Consider the following 18,260-nt stretch of genomic DNA (forward strand, 5'->3'; position numbering starts at 1 on the left):
AACCATTTTGTTGGGTATGCTGTTACAGTACTGTAATTAGTTTTTCCTTTGTCATATTTTTTCTTGCATTCTTGTCCCAACTTCACCCCTTCTTTGGGTAGAAAAAGAGATCAGGATGATGATGATGATGGTGGTGGTGGCAGCGGCAGTGGCGGCGATTTCTTCAAACTCGCGGCGATGGTAACTCTGTGCGCTCCATGATGATGATGATGATGATCGTCATCATCATCATCGTCGTCGTTGTCGTCGTCGTCATCATCATCATCATCATCATCATCATCATCATCATCATCATCATCATCATGGAGTGTATGGAGTTTGAAGAGAACTTTCCTTTTGACAGTGGAAAGTAGGGTTAGGATGATGGTGGAGATGATGATGCATAGCTTCTGCTTTCATTGTGTAGCATAGTAGGTACCACATTAATTGTCCAGAAAAGTACCAGTAAATACTGTATTTTTTTTTTCTTTTTTGATAATGGAAAGTAATGTTAGTATAATGTCTCAGTGGTGATAGCAATTTTGAGTTTCAGGTTTCAGTGCTTAGGGCACTAGCCACTCCATTTAGCTATTATTTCAGCACAGTATAGTAGCCAGTGTATGGATAGGTATTTGAGACTGTGCCAAGACTCGCCACCAGCACTGGTACGTTAAGCATGAAGGTTTGTGCTCCTTTAACCATGTGACAGCCAGCCTTCCTAAACTGAATCAAATTATTTTTATACCGACATTTATTACCAGTTACATGAGCCATAATAATATACCATACCTAAATAGACCCAGAAAAAGGAAGAGATACTGTACAGTAATGGTGCTCTGACTTTGACTACTAGAGTTTTCCAGATATTTATAAAATATTCTAGTACGGTATTAGAATAAACTTACTTCTTGTTTCTCATTATTTTCATCCTAACTTTTTTTTTCTTTATAGAAGTAAGAGGCTTGCTTGGGTGAATTACCATCCAGATTAATGTTTGGATGTAAACCTTACATGAGCATGACGAAAGTCAAGAGTAGAGTAGTGGAAGTGGGTCTGGTACGGAATGTACAGTTTGCAAATTACACAGTTTGGATTGGTCAGTAAACTTAATGATTTGTGAAAAATGTGGAGTATGGAAGTCCATTAATAACAAGGTAGCCTGTCATCCTCTTGTAGGGGGATAGGGAAGGAAATGAGGGATGTTTGTTTTACCAGGCAGTGGAGCTGTCTGGCTTAATTTGGTGCCACTGTGTGCAGGCATCCCTCTTTCAGCACTAGTCACTTATTTACTTGTCATTTGCAACATTTCTGATTGTGTGACTTTCCGCAGGCTACAACAGGAGGTGATGGTGGGTGTGGGACCGAGGGGACCAGTGTGGACCTTGGGGGGGGCCTATGCTCCCCCCAGCACCTTCCTGGATGTGATAGGGGCACAGAATGGTGGCGCCCCCCTGGATGGCCAAACTCTAACTGTGGCCTTGGACGTGGTGCAGGCATGGGCTGTCCTTGTCACTGTTGGTTTCACCCTCGTCCTCTTCCTCTTCCTCGCCTTCTGTGTCTGTGCTAAGAAGGATGATGGGTGAGTCATTGCCTTAACCTCTTCTGTATGAGAGATTCCCCTAAGTAGGAAGAAGGCTAGTTGGTGAAAGAGTTAAGAAAGAGCCATAAGGAAGTTGGGAGAAAGAGATTTTATTACGGAAAGAGCACAACAGATTCCATTTTTGAGACAAGCCCCCTCTCCTACCCCTTGGATCTCCTTATTCTACTCGCATACCTTTAGGCAGAACTACGACATTTGTGTCTGTTATTCCCAATGAAATCAAAATGTTGAATAAATCCTGGGTGCTCGCTAGATTTGCTGTTTTTTTTTCAAGCTGTTAGAGCCTACATTGTTTACTCCATTCCTGGTGGTGTCTATCTATCTATCTATCTGTTGCCAGACGCCATAATCCCATAAGGGGTGACCATTTGACTTTTGAGTTATTTGTTTTACGGGGAGGGGCACTAACTCTTCTCCAACCCACTTACCGACACGTAGGGAGCACATATGGTTTGGTTATATGGTTACCACCCAGCGTTGTAAATGGTTTCTTGGCTTACAGGAAACCAGTTGGCTTGTCACTCAATGTAAGGCCACCTGTAAATGAAAGAAAAACAATAAGAAGTGACAGAAAAGATGGGAGAAATAGGAAAAGAGGAGGGTAGGCACAGAAAAAGAATGATAAAGGCTGAGGAAGAAGTACAGTAGGCATCACTACATCAAGTGAGTGGATGATGGTCGCCACCACCAACCACTCTGGTGGTGTCACTTTAACATATCATGCATACCCATGAAAATTCCCTAATTTTGAAAAATACCTCTTAGTTATTGGCTTTTTTTGGTGGCAGAATTTACACTTTTTTTTTTTATGCTGACATTTTAGGTGAATGTGACCCTTTTTCACAAAAACAAGGACATTTTGTATGTTTACCTTTTCATTACAAGAACAGTTTATGACTAAATAAAAATAAACCCTATTGACAAACTTGATCTGTTAACTTGTGTTCATTCAGTTGTTTATGAAAGCACTCAGATTTTTATTTTTCTTTGAAAAATGCTGACACATCTTCTCGTGGCAGCAACTTTTCTGACCTTAGCCTTCATTGCATATCAGTCTCTATCATTTGGTTTAGTTAGTACATGAAGCAACCTTTATCATCGCAATACAGTTTGTTAAAAGTGCCACTTATTCACTCTCTTTATTTTAGTTTCCTTATGTCTCAGTCTTTATAGAATTATGGGTAGAATACTGGCTGTGATCCAGGATGTTCAAGGTGGGTCTTATTCCATGGACTAATTGAACAGCTGATGGATATATATGAAATCTTGATTTATTTATGAAGATTAAAAGTGTCCGGTTTTTTTATGTGAGCATTGTCAGATGAACAAAACTTTTATTTATTTTTTATTTTTTATTTATTTATTTATTTTTTTTTGCAGATGTGGCATGATAATGACACCCTTTCTGATGAATTCACAAATCCATGTATGGTATTACAAGGAAGTTTTTTTTTTTTTTTTTTTTTTTTTTTTTTTTTTGTGGTCATTAACCCATTGAGCACAACAACTGGAACTCTGTTCAGGGATTATGTGGGTTATGTTCTTTATATCGCAGGGGAGGCTTGTTGTGCCGCGTTACATTATGCAAGAGTATGACTAACCCAAAAGAATGCATTTTTATGACTGTGTTCTACCCCAGCTGCAATTCAAGATCGATTTTTCAGCTTTTACCAAGATAAAAAATTTTTTTTTATAGATTTAAAGAGCTTGAATTTACACACTTGATACTGCCAATCTTAGTCCCCTAGGTCTAATGGTTACCGCAAAACTGCCCATCAAAGATTATAAAAGTCCCCTCCTCACAGTAAGAAAACAGGAAAACATCGGCGGAAACATAAGTTTCGCTGGAGAACCTTACCAGAATCAATTAAATTAATGTAAAATATGTTTCTGTTTGTGAAACTAGGTGTAGAAGTCCACATGAGAGTAAAAAAAAAAAAAAAAAAAAAAAAAAAAAAAAATGGGGTAAAAAATAATTTTTTTTTTTTTTTTTTTTTTTTTTTTTTTATGTGTCCGACTCTGGGCATAGGCTTCACAGCCTGCTATCAAGGCCCAGCAGTCCTCCTACGTACCATACACCTCTACATGTCACCACTTCGGCGCTAACACCCACCGTCCATATTGAATACATGCTAGGGCTGTCTCATACAGGACTGGTGCATTGGCATTAGCGGGGGTATTTTTACGACATGTCGGCGGGTCTTCTGGTAGATCAGTAAAGCCTGATTTAATGAAATTCAAATCCTTAAACTGTTCCCTGCCCCAGCCGGGATTCGAACCTGAGTCCGTTAGGACTGTAGGCCATCTCTCTACCGATTGAGCCACCACCTCCCTTACCAGAATCAATGAAATCAATGTAATATATGTTTCCATTGATGAAACTAGGTGCAGGAGTCAGCATGAGAGTTAAAAAAAAAAAAAAAGGTGAGAGTAGATAGACACTGGCTGATCATGACAGGGAAATTACCGTGTCTTATTCAGGACAAAGGATGGGGAGGGAGGAAGGTTGAGGTGGGGGGGGGTCTTGTGGGGGTGAGGGGGGATGAGACACCCACAGTGTGGTGGAGGTGGTGTGGAGGGTCTTATGACAAGAGGAAACACACACAAGTGATCATAGCAGGGAAATTGCCACGGCATTCGATATGAAGGAGGAGGTGGAGGAAGGGGGGTTCAGGGGGAGGGTGAGTGGGCATGAGACACCCACCCATATGATGTAGATGTGGTATTGGTGAAGAGTTTGTGTGGGAGGAGACAGAGCTGGCTGTATCCAATCAGCCAGAGGGAGGTGGAGAAGTGTCTGGGAGTGGAGGGGGGCCCACGGACCTGATGAGGGGGTGGGATTTTCCTTCCAACCACCTCATCCCTTACTTATGGTTGGGTAGGAACCATTTACGTCATAAAAGGGGCTGGCTTAGTGCTCGGCAGTTTTTGACAGACCTTGTACAATCGTTAGTCATAGTACAGTACTTTAGGGTAACAGTGAAATAAAAACTGAAAAAGGAACTGTAAGCCATTTTACAGATGCCACTGACACAATAACAACCACAACATCCAGCCCCATTTTGCTCCATATTGGTCTGTCTGTGGGTGACTCTGCACTGAGTGACAAGCTATATTGTTTCCTGTACACCAGGAAACCTTGTACAGTACGGGTAAACCTCAATATAACGGACTTCAACAGACCGGAATTCGCTTTTATCAGACTTGAGGAGCTACCGGACTAAATTCCTATATATCGGAAAAAGTTCACTAAAGCCAGAAGCAGTCTGGACTGCCTGACTGCTTCAGCTATGTTCACCACAATAAGGTAAATAAAAGACATATTTATCAGTGTACACTAAAGTATTATTATACTGTATATATTATACCATTTGATTAATGTAGTGAAGTTATAACAGTACAGTACCACAGTGGTAGTCAAAACAGTTTAAAAAACGTTCATGTGATCTTGACTAATGTCTGATACATCAGAAAAAGTCCGGGTTAGCAGGGGGAAGTCTGAATGTCGCTTTTATCGGAATTTCACATTTTTCGGAATGGCTTGGCCCCAATTAGTCCGTTATAGTGAGGTCTTACTGTACTATGCTGGGTGGTAACCATGTAACCAGATTTTAGCGCCTGATGGTTTAATGGGTAATTATGATGCTCCAATCGGATTGAGCCAGTGAAGGTTTATATCCAAGGGGTGGTTGGGGGTTTATTGCTCACGTAATGCCACTCAGGGATGAGTGAGACTGGTCACTCTCATCTTAAGTGTCATGACCAACTGGTCTAGCCCCTAGCTCCAACACTCCTCATGGGGCAACGTAGGATTGAATGAATAAATGAACAGGAGAATATGGACCTGGGGCTAGAGTACTCATTTCCAACAATTAGGGTAACGGTGACCTTCGTCACTTACTCGAGGTGGCATTACATGAGTAGTAACCCCAACCACCGCTCAGGTGGAACCAATGCAGGTTCCATCTGGCTGAAATGCTATAAGCCACTAAACCACCACACTTCATTTGGTTACCATCCAGTGTAGAAAATGGTTTCCTGGGAAACAGGAAACTATTTTGCCTGTCACTTAGTGTAGTCACCAGGAGAGAAAGAGAGAGAGAGAGAGAGAGAGCTACATCGAGTGAGTGAATGATGGCCCTACTACCTGCCACTTATTATGTGGGAGTATGAAATGCAAATGCTGAATGAGGAAGAAATATCAAAGGTTCAGTCTGTAGAATTTATAAACCTTGTGAATGGAATGGATATGTTGTGGGTGGGGGCACTCACCATCCACTCACTCGATGTTGTGTTGCTCTTAGGTGGCTACCCTTTCCTCTCTTCCTTCTTTCTATCCTTCTTATTTTGTCTTTCTTTCCTCTTCCTTCAGTCTGTGAGTGACTGTGTACTGAGTGACAAGCCAAATGGTCTCCTGTACACCAGGAAACCATTTACTATGCTGGGTGGTAACCATATAACCAAATTAGGGCACCTGGTGGTTTAATGGACAAATAAGGCACTCCAATCGAATTGAACCTGTGCAGGTTTATATCCAAGCGACAGTTGGGGTTTATTGCTCACGTAATGCTACTGGTGGATGATTGAGGCTGGTCACTCTTATCTCAAATGTTAGGGCCAACTTGTCTAGCCCGGGGCTCTTACACTCCTCATGGGGCAACAATGGATTAGATGATGGATGGATGGATGAATAGAATGAAAAATTATATATTGTGGAGACTCAGCCAGTAGAAAATGAATTTTAATTTTGGATTTACTCTTGTAACATCAGTCCTTAGAAAACCATTTGCTTTATAGGATGGTAAACCATATAACCAAATGGACATTGTTGGTATAGTCGGTGATAGCATGCCAATTGGATGTGTCCCATTAGGGTTTAAATCCAAGGGGTATTTGAGGTTTGTTACATTCATACTACTACTCAGGGGACAGCAGATGGTCATCCTTGTCTTAATGTCTGGACTGAGTTGTCAAGCCTTGGGCCCTTACACCTCACATGTGACAGCAATGGACTGGATAATCAATAAAGTTATGCGATGGGATGTGATAAGCTGGATAAAGAGAGTCACGCTGAATAGTTATAGACTCTTTGAAAGTGTTTTTGATGATACTGTGCTTTGAAAATATGTTTGAAGATATTGTACTGTGCTTTGAAAATATATATGAAGATAGTATGCTTTGAAATTATTTTTAAAGATACTGTGGTTTGAAAGTACACTCAGCCCCCTGCTATCGCGCCTAATTGGTCACAGCAAACGCGTGTGATAGCTGAATACGCGATAACTGAACTGAACAATCAATGGGAAAATTTCTAATTGGTTTTTCAGTGGCCCATTTTTCTAACTTTTAACCACTTTATGCCTGCTATTTCCTGCCAATCTCTCCTCCAACATGAAATAAAGCATTATTATGTTAATAATAACAGTATAATGAATAGATAAACAACATAAAAGGCCATCAAACTTTTATAAGGATTAAGGGTTGGGTGGTTTGATGGGTTCCGAGGCTTGGGAGTGGCTTAGCCCTTTAACCGCGGGTGTCATCCCAGAATGACATTGCAAAAACTGGACCAAACCGCGGGCGTCATTCTCGAATGTTTGTGAGTATTTTGAATACCCCGCGTTTTTTCCGTGCGCTAATTGTTTCAAGGGAGAGTAGCTATTAAGTTCTTTCACTCCAGCCAACCCCCACCTCCCTCCTCCCACCCCCCGGGCCCCCACCTCCCACCTCCCACCTCCCGGGCCCCCCACCCCACCCCTGACCAACACGCATCAATATCTGTCCAGCTGTGTGAGTGACAACACTGCTGATGTGGCAGTGAAGTGCGGGCAATTACAGTGCCTTTTACCTGCCTCAGTGAACACAGAGTGGGTGTTTATTGTATGTGCAGTGTTCATATATGTTTATAGTATTATTATCAGAATGAGGTTGGCATTTGGTAATGGTGTGTGAGCGAAAAATAGTGATTACAATACTGCTGATGTGGCAGTGAAGTGCGGGCAATTACAGTGCCTTTTACCTGCCTCAGTGAACACAGGGTGGGTGTTTATCGTATGTGCAGTGTTCATATATGTTTATAGTATTATTATCAGAATGAGGTTGGCATTTGGTAATGGTGTGTGAACGAAAAATAGTGATTACAACACCGCTGATGTGGCAGTGAAGTGCAGGCAATTACAGTGCCTTTTACCTGCCTCAGTGAACAGAGAGTGGGTGTTTATCGTATGTACAGTGTTCATATATGTTTATAGTATTATTATCAGAATGAGGTTGGCATTTGGTAATGGTGTGTGAGTGAAGGTAATGGTGTGTGAGCGAAAAATAGTGATTTTAGATCACTCACTTCTAACAGCACTGCCCATCCAGTGATAGTCAACGAAATCATGAAACCTACATCATTGCAAAGCCAAAGGTTAGTATTTTCTAATGGTACCTTATTTTTCGCTCTAGATTTATTCTGTGCAGAGTTATAAAGGTTTAAAGTTTGTTTACATTTTGGCTGAAACCCCCGCGGGAGAGGCCAGTCGGGGCAAAACAATGCCCGTGGTTAAAGGGTTAATTGCCACCAGATCTCTGTAGCTGTCTCCATGATTTCTTAGTGTCCACAGCTAAAGGGGGTATCACACGGTACATCGTATCAGGAACGGCCGAGGAAGATTTAAGTGGAACAAAACTTGCACGCTATCACACACGTTCCTCATACTGTTGTCAGAGCCCCGTCTCAGTTGTAAACACGTGATTACTTTATCGACATCACAGTTTTCTCGGCATAGGAAATATTAACTCTTTATAAGGGTTTCAAAACGATTGATATTTATTCAAAAATACAGTATTAATAGGTATTCAGTGTTAGGCTAAATTTCAATGCTGTAGTACGATATATTCTTTCGAGTTGAATGGGTTTTGTTGACACTGTTTTGCCCGTCATAACCTCGTCAGGAATCCGTTCAGATGCATTCCAAATGCCCGTGGTATCGTCGGCAATTTTACCACGTTACCGTTCCGATTAACCATCGTATCCTCGGCAAACCTCGTATGAAGTGCCGTGTGAATAAGTTTCGCTTAGCCTGTCTTCAAACTCGACGCGTGATAGCAGTCTTGGGGTGCGTGATAGCATGTATGGTTGTGCATTTGATGTGTGCATGATAGCAGATAAACGTGATAGCTGAACGCGCGATAGCAGGGGGTTGAGTGTATGTTTGAAGTTAGTGTGCATTGAAAGTATGTTTGAAGTAGTGTGCTTTGAAAAGATGTTTCAAGTTACTGTGCTTTGAAAGTATGTTTGAAGTGTGTTTTGAAAAGATTTTGAAGAGACAGTGAAAGTATATTTGAAGATAGTATGCTTTGAAAGTATATTTGAAGATAGTCTGCTTTGAAAGTATGTGTGAAGATAGTGTGCTTTGAAATATGCTTGAAGATACTGTGTTTTGAAAGTATGTTTGAAGATTGTGTGCTTTGAAAATATGTTTAAAGATATTGTGCTTTGAAAATATGTTTGAAGATAATGTGCTTTGAAAAGATGTTTAACCCCCACTGCGCTCATCGTCTTATATGAGGCAATGGGTCTCCACGCCATAATTTCAAGCACAAGACACGTCAGTGGTTTCCATGGGAATGTTGATTTGCTCTCTATGCCATCAGAGCTGTTGCCAAACCCTGCCATACCACAGTTGCCAAATACTGCATTTAGTAATTCAGATATGCAGGCCACCCTTGGCCACGGTGATTGCCTCATATGAGGCAGTTGGTGTCTGCGCCATAATATCAAGCATGAGGAAGTGTCAGTGGATTCCGTGGGAACATTGAGTCTCCCTCTACGCCACCAGGAGCTATTGCCAAGCCCTGCCACACCAAAGTTGCCAAATATTGCATATTTAGTAATTCAGTTCTCTTTTGTAGCCCAGCAGTGGCGGATTCACGCATGTATACCTCCCACGGTACTGGCGACTTATCACTGCCCTCACACCCACCCCAAGAAACGTAAATTACAAAAAGATGAGGGTGATGAAGAGTTTGACCTCAGAAACACTTGCTCTGATGACAAAAAATTCAACTTAATATTAAAAAAAAAATGAAAAATAAATAAATAAATAAATAAATGACTCAGGGAAGGTAATCAGGTTGATAAGAATTAGTGCAGCGGGGGTTAAAGATAGTGTGCTTTGAAAATATGTTTGAAGATGGTGTGTATTGAAAAGATGTTTGAAGATACCTGTACTGTGCTTTGAAAGTGTGTGAAGATAATGTGCTTTGAAAGTACAGTATGAGCGAAGACGATGTTGCACATTTGGAGTAGTTGGAAAGGGACATGGTAGGTGATGGTGGTCTAAGAAAATCTCAGTCCTCACTCAGAGACAGGGATGCATTCAACAACTAAAGAGAAACATGTATTTGGCTCTTGATCAGGAAAGGGATATGGTAGATGATGGTGATCTAAGAAAAACTCAATCCTCACTAAGGGATATACAGTATATATATATATATATATATATATACACAGTAAAACCTTACTGTATCGGACCAATTGGGGCCCAAGCCAGTCCGATAAAAGCAACATCTGGACTCCTCCCTGGACTTCCTCCTCCTTATGCAAAGGGAAGCGCTTGTCATTCATGCATTTATTCTACACTCTCTCTCTCTCTCTCTCTCTCTCTCTCTCTCTCTCTTTCTCATCTCGGGAAGGAAGAGAAGAATTGGAGGAGGAGAGAGGGAGGAGGGACCGATGTTATGGTATCTCCTCCGTTTGTCTGTTTATTCATTTTTCCAAGAGGCGGACTGCTTCTTGGTTTATCGGACTTTTTCTGATGCATAAGAAATTTGTCCAGTTGGCTCCTCGAGTCTGATGAAAGCGAATTCTGCTATATTGAAGTTTGTTATAATAAGGTTATACTATATATATATATATATATATATATATATATATATATATATATATACACACAATATATACAGTAAAAGTCCTATTATTCGACAGCTGATTATTCAGTAGATCCGATATTTCGGCAGTTTTGAGAAATAGTACCATTTACGAAAATCTTTGATTGTTCGGCAGATGTCCGGAATCATCTCGGCAGTCCAGGAAGTGTTATCTGTGACTTGTAGGCCTAATGTTTCATTACACTTCTGTATGTTCACTAATTTCTATATTTTTTCAGATTCAGGTACAGTACTGTATTGATTACAATATTGCACAGTATCATACAGTACAGTAACCACCCCCACCAAATTAGCGAGGGTTACGTTCCAAGCCCCCTCGCTAATTCTTGAAATTCGTTCATTCTTAACGCCTTCCTGAAAATGACATTTACCGGTAATTACGTAGCCCATGAACCACTGATACTGCAATGCATCACCCACAAATAAATGTTGCTTGTTAAATCAGTTTCCCCGTTGTTTTTAGTTGTACGGGTGTGACAGCTCTAGTATTTTTATTCCTCAGCATAATGGTGGAAGGGACTGTCCTGTTTAACTAAACCTAACCTAACCGATTTTAACCGTACAGGGTATTTAATAATTTAACAAAACCTAACCTAACCTAAAGTCAGAAAAACACTTAAAAAATAAACTGGAGGAATATGAATTGGTAAGGTCTTTCTGATGAAAATTAAACGTACATTTAGCGCTCATTCTTTTGCTCGTTTTTGTGTTTAATGTGAAAGAGAGAGTATTGATGCAAACAGTAATATATCTCATTAACCCCTTAATAACCTCTGGCACTGAACAACCCTTGACAATACCGATGTCAGTGATGTCAAGTTAGTGTGAGCTATAAAGAAAACTATACAATTATGGGGAGGGAACAAAGGTCACTGGTATGTTTACACGACTCTATGTTACGATTCCAAGCAGTCAGGCGGTCAGTTAATCTCAGATATTTTCGCCCATTTGTTAAATGCACCGTAGCTTTATCAATTTTTCCGTGACTCTTAGCGAATCGTAGTATGGGTTTAGGAAGCTAAATAACACATTGCTAGGTGAGCCAGACGATTGTCTTCACATCTTTAAGAATAATAAATTGATTTCAGAAGAATGGAAGAAACTTACTTTAAGTACTCAGAGAGGGATTAAATTTCTTCCATTTTCTTAAAGGTGTGAAGGTAATCGTCTGGCGCACCTAGCAATGTGTTATTTAGGTTCCGAAACCCATGCTATGATTCGCTATGATTCATGGGAGAAATTACATAGTTACAATGCATTTACCAAATGGGCGAAAACATCTGAGATTAACCGACCCCCCTGACTGATTGGAATCGTAGCCTAGAGTCGTGTAAACATACCAGTGGCATTCGTTCCCTTCCCATAATTGTTCACAGTTTTTTCATAGCTCACTAACTTGACATCACTGACATTGGTACTGTAAAGGGTTGTTCAATGCCGGAGGTTATTAAGGAGTTAATGGAATACATTACTGTTTGCATCAATACTCTCCCTTTCACGTGTAAACACAAAACCGAACAAAAGAATGAGTGCTAAATGTACGTTTAACTTTCATCAGAAAGACCTTACCAGTTCATATTCCATCACTTTATTTTATGTAATTTTCCGACTATTTAATTTTGTGTTTGGAAAAAGTATTGTATACAGTACTCAATCCAAATATATTTGTTACAATATAAGTAGTGATGAGTTCACAAATACAAGTGATTTACAGAGCTGGTAGGTAGTATTCCTTATCATTTTGGCCATCCAGGAAGTGTTATCTGACTTGTAGGCTTACTGTGTCATTACACTTCTATATGTTCACTAATTTATATATATATTTCAGATTCAGGTATAGTACTGTATTGATTGCAGTATTGTACAGTATACAGTACCCTCTCCAAACACAGTTGTAATACCGTAAGTGGTGATGACAGTGTTCACCAATATATGTAAGGTACTGAGTGGGTGGGTTTTTTAATTATTTGGCAAATCCAATTTCTCGGCACCATCCCGGTCCCATAGCTTCCGAATAATAGGACTTTTACTGTATATGTATATATATATATAGATATATATATACAAAGTCGCCTAAGGCTCGGGTAATTGGTTTTGGAACAATCCTGCGCCATAGATAACCGTGCCGTAGAAATAACTAAACTTATGGGAAAAATGGAATTTGGTTCTGGACGTTTGCCCTAAGTCCCCCTTCTCACCCCACTTTTCCCCATTTGCCCCCACTTTACACAGGCACACAATCAAGCAATCAGTCAGTGCGTATGTTACACGTAACAGGCACAAAAATCGGGAGGGTGATCAGCCTTGTGTCTACTTGGGCATAATACAGTCATTTGTTAAACCGGTATGAACTGGTTGGTGATGAAGCACCTGTCTCTGAACTAAGACGAAATATAATGCCTCCCATCATCATCATCACTTACTGTATATAAGAATGATTATTAATGTGTTGAATGTGAGCTTTGTTGACACGAGCATACAAACTTCATCAAATAAACTAATTCAATCAGTGCTGGACCAGGCAGCTTTATGTACAGCACTGATTGAAGAAGTTTATTCGATGAAGTTTGTATGCTCATGTGTCAACAAAACTCACATTTAACACATTAATCATCATTCTTATATACGTGATGATGATGATGGGAGGCATTATACTTCGTCTAGGCCCAGAGATAGGTGCTTCATCACTAACCAGTTCATATGTTACACTTTTGCAAACAAACCTATTATCTAGTCACAACACCCAAAGAATCTTTAATGTTTTATTACTTAACAATGAATTTGATGAAGTTTAACCTCCAGGTGGGGGCGCCCACCATCCACTCACTCGATGTAGTGCTGCTGTCGAGTGTCTGCCCTTTCCTCTCCTCCATCCGTCTTTCCTTCCATCCTCTTCTGCCTTTCTTTCCTTCATTCTTTCCTCGTTCTTCTGCCTACGGGTGACTTTACACTCCCTCTTCTGTTTTTCTTTCCTTCATTCTTTTCTCTTCCTTCTGCCTGTGGGTGACTCTACACTGGGTGACAAGCCAAATGGCTTCCTATACACCAGGAAACCATTTACTACGCTGGGTGGTAACCATATAACCATATTTTGGCGCCTGGTGGTTTAGGGGGTAATTATTGCACTCCAGTTGGGTTGAGCCGGTGAAGGTTTATATCCAAGGGATGGTTGGGGTTGATTGCTCATGTATTGCCACTCAGGGATGAGTGAGTCTGGTCACTCTCATTTTAAATGTCGGGACCAACTGCCTAGCCCCGGGCTCCTATGCTCCTCATGGGGCAGTGTAGGATTGGTTGATGGATGGATTAACCTCCTCACAAGAGAGAAAAAAGTCCACAGTTGGAGCACTTGTAGTATGGAGCTGAAGTGGTCACCATCTTCTTTGTTTACAAACAGGGGAGCGTGCCGACTGCCAGGGGAATTTGCCCGGACGTTTCAAACTTTGCCGTGCCACTGTGCCATAGGTATTTTATGCACATGGTTCGTTTTTATTTATTCTTTTTATTTTTTTTATTTATTTATTTATTTTTTTTGCACCTTGCCTTGTCATAGAAAACCGCGGCATGGAAGTCCGTGCCATAGGCGACTTGACTGTATCATATATATACAGAAGAACCCCGGAATTCGTACACAATTCGTTCCTGGAGGCTGTATGAGTTGCGACTTGTTCGAAAACCGAATAATTTTTTTTCCATAAGAAACAATGTAATTTGCATTAATCTGTTCTCTAGTATGGATGAAACGGTAGATTTCACCATACCATAATGAATGGCAAGATTGGAGACACGGGTTCCACTTTCAAACTTTGCAGTTAGTTCTTTTTTCAGCTCAGTTGTTGTTCTTACTGGTTTACTTTTAGCTCCAGCTGACTCACTAATCTTCTTAGGACCCATGATTTTGTACAATTTTCTATCGAAAATATGTAATTCATCGCAAAGTCTAATTGAGCCTTTATGACTGATGCACAGCTGGCCGAAGGCAAAGCCAGACTGGCGACCATGTGGCACCTACGATGCCGCATCTCTTAGTGCGGATAATACATCACTGTACGAAAACTGGAGTGATTTTTGGATGAAAAAGCTGTACGAAAACCTAGCTATACGAGTTGAGAGGCTTACTAATTCCGGCGTTCCATTTTATATATATTTATATATATATACCGTATTTCGCGGCATGTAAGACGCAGCATTGTGAAAGACGCACCCTAATTCTGGCAGGGCAGTTCTGTGAAAAAAAAGTTTTCCCCAACCAAGACTGCAGTAAGGTTTCTTGATAAGAGCCATTACCACACAGATACACACTCACCTTTCAGAATCTATTCATTACTGATCATCAGCCTTTGGTTTCTTTTTTTATATACAAAGAATGGTACAGGAAAAGAAAACAATGCCCCTTCTTGACAAAACGTGACTGATATGAGCCACTATCACTTAGATACAACACTCACCTTTCAGAATCTATTCAGTACTGCTCATCATCCTTTAGTTTCTTCTTTTATGTACAAAGAATGATACATGAAAAGAGAAAACAAAACCCCATCTTAACAAAACGTGACTTCAAACCACGAGGCCATCTCAACTTTGTTGATAAAAATGTATCAGTAAACTGATCTAAACACTGTTTTTAATATTTTATGAATTTAAAACCACAAATGAAGTCAATAAACTCTATTCTTTCATTCACTGACGAAACATAAAAATACAATGAATGTTCACATCAGTTCATTTATCCTAAAAGAACCCCGTCATAGTCCACACCTGTTACGGAATTTCCTCACATTGCCTTGACTCAAGCACAATATCAGACGACTACCATCATTAATCATGCACTCTAACTAACCTGTAATTACCTCCACAAATAATATAAAAAGGCAGCACTTGTAAATACACAAATTACAATGTTTTACAACCAAAGTTCAATATAGCAAGGCTGCTTGGGAACAGGATAGACAGCTGTTTTTACTCTCTTCTCTCAGTATCACTCCTTCACTGTCAGCTATGTTTGCCTTGCAGCATCAACAATTAAAAATGTATGCTTCACTGATCATAATTTATTATAAACATTCATTTCAAAACATACTATGGTGAAAACATCCATTGTTACACCTTAGTAACACTGCTGCCTCCCAGTCGCTAGACAGCAGTCTCTACCCCTTCCTCTCAGTATCACTTCCTCACTGTCAGCGATGTTTCCCTTGCAGCATCAACAGTTAAAAATACGTTCTTCACTGATCACAATTTACTAAAAACAGACATTCATCTCAAAACATGTCGAGAATGGTGAAACTATCTCTTAGCAACACTGCTGCATCCCAAGCGCTAGACAACTGGCTCAACCCTCTTCTCCCAGTATCACTCCCTTACTGTCAGCTGTTTTCCTTGCAGCATCAACAATTAAAAATGCATATTTCTCTTACCAGAATTTGCTAAAAACTGACATCCATCTCAAAACATTCGAGTACTGTGAAAACATCCATTTTTGGTCTTAACGCTGCTGCCTCCTAGTCGCTATGGTACACACACACACATGTACACACCACATGCAACATTCGCTCACCTCTGAAACATTTACATCAGTCCGTTTTGGAGTACCCAGTGGCTTTATTATATGCCAAAAACATCAAAATGTATTTGGTTGTTCAATATAAATATCATCACTTAAGGACATGAAACATCTCAAACAATTTATTCATCCAAACATCGTCAGTGCAAGACTAAAGGTATACAGCACCATTGATCCTAAATTTTCCATGGTTGCATCTGTCATGATCACCTAAAACCTATATTCACTTCATATTACTGACATGGTGAAAATTTCACTCGTCTTCAAATCCTGAGAATTCATCACTACTTCCCCCGAGTCCTGAAGCATCACTGGAAGTCATCACCTCAGTCATCATCACTGTTTCACTGTCACTTTCATACAGTAAATGGTCCTCAGTACCATCCATTGAATTGCTTATACCACACTTCATACGATTTTAACTTGGCAATCGTTTTAACTGAGCACAGGCGATATTCAGACTTGGGGCATTTGATACAGCCCACATTAACCTCCTCAGTACTGTACATGTTTCCTGAACTGAATAAAATCATATGGCGAGCATGAATAAACTACCCTATAAAATACATTGCTGGGCTGAAGGGATTATGATAAGCGGATTATCAGTTCCCTTGCCTGACTCTTCCCACTTCTACTTCCTTAACTACACCCACACCAAACTCTCACCTACACCTTAGGATTCTGGTCGTTTCGGCCGTAACGTCCAAAATGGCAAACGATTTTACAACCTAACCTAACCTAACAAATTTGGACGTTACGGCCTAAATGATCCCCATTGCCGATCATGAGAGCTTTGCTTAGGCAGCAGAGATGCAGAGAGTGAACGTTGTCAATCATTCTGATCGCTTCGTCTGCTAAGAATACAGCAGAAATGGCGGACGCTGATTTGAATGCCCGTCAGGCACTGCTATTTCAGATATTGCATCAGTTATGCTACTCAGTGAATTTTATCCTATTTTCATAACAAAATACTGCAATTGGGTGTGCCCTGAGTTGCATAGACATTGCTAAAGTACTTCACTTAGCTGAAAAAGTGAAGCTGTAACTTCGTTAGCTTGCTAGAGTAGGGTGTACGCTAGACACTAAACTGCTAAGTTGCTAAACCGCTAAACCCCTTGACGGTATTGGCCAGTTGAGCTGAAAACAGTCCCGTGAATGCTTTGTGTTCTTGAACTTGCATGTTTTAATATCTGCTGCATATATACACTCACAAAATATCACAAAAGTAACTGATCTAATTAGGGTTACTGAATTTCCATACATGACGAAAGTGTTTTGATGACTTGGCAGTTTCACTAGCCAGCATCTCTCCAGCATGATTGCTTTGCTAGTTAGTGAATGGACGGCAAGCAAAGTGGTCATGATTGCCTTTCAGAAGGTTAGCAGACAGTTCACCAGTGATCATGTACGTTAGCTTGCTGGAATAGTGCGGATGCTAAACTGTTAAATTGCTAAACCGCTAAATATCTTCACGATGTTAGCCAGTTAAGCTGTAAACAAACCCGCGAAAGTTTTATGTGTTTCTGATCTCGGGTGTTTCTTAAATCTGCTGCATATACACACTAGTGTATATTATTTTTAAAAATAAAATCAAGTCTGCATACTGTAGAAAACACCTGTGGTTGCTAAGCATTGAGATGATCATCTTTATAAGAGTTTCTTCTCAGTGAAGCCTAACTAACCTGCCTTAGTCTAACGTGCAGGACGCATGGGGATATTTTAAGGTAACTTTGTGACAAAAAAGTGCGTCTTATATGCCGCGAAATACGGTATATATATATATACAGTAATCACTCTAATATCCGGACGCCCAATAATCGAACATCCCCACTAACGGAACCTTATCGTCCTGGGATCAAACATTCCCAAAATGGTCCGAAAATCCAAAAAAATAAAAAAAAATAAAAACGATTTTTTGCCGTCCGTAATTTGAACTTGCCGCGCGCGCCGCGTGAGAGCATTCTTTTGGTTCGTCATTCCTCCGACGTCCGATAGAGCGCCGCTGCATCCTCCCCACTTCCCGCCTGTCTCTCACCGCGACAAGACCTACGCTGTTCGCCATGGCTGCCCACGTGCTCGCTTTTGTGGTGGTGCCGTACGTGCTGCAAGGCCTCCTGCTGCTCTCTGCCCTACTCTTAGTGTGTGTGATGATGGCCCCGCCTCCTGAGAAAAGGAAGAGAG

The 18,260-nt window shown here is 40.5% G+C and overlaps 1 protein-coding gene across 1 annotated transcript in view; it reads left to right on the forward strand.

The window, feature by feature from the left end:
* Positions 1–1,325: 1,325 nt before the first annotated feature.
* Positions 1,326–18,260, forward strand: part of LOC145403727 (uncharacterized) — a 307,526-nt gene continuing 290,591 nt past the window's right edge. Inside the window, exon 1 of the mRNA XM_080275407.1 lies at positions 1,326–1,558. Coding sequence (XP_080131533.1) covers positions 1,326–1,558 — 233 coding nt within the window. The remainder of the gene's footprint in view (positions 1,559–18,260) is intronic.

This window comes from Coenobita brevimanus, chromosome 61 (genome assembly GCF_032717465.1).
Source record: "Coenobita brevimanus isolate Jiangsu-jjx chromosome 61, ASM3271746v2, whole genome shotgun sequence".
Lineage (NCBI taxonomy): Eukaryota > Metazoa > Arthropoda > Malacostraca > Decapoda > Coenobitidae > Coenobita > Coenobita brevimanus.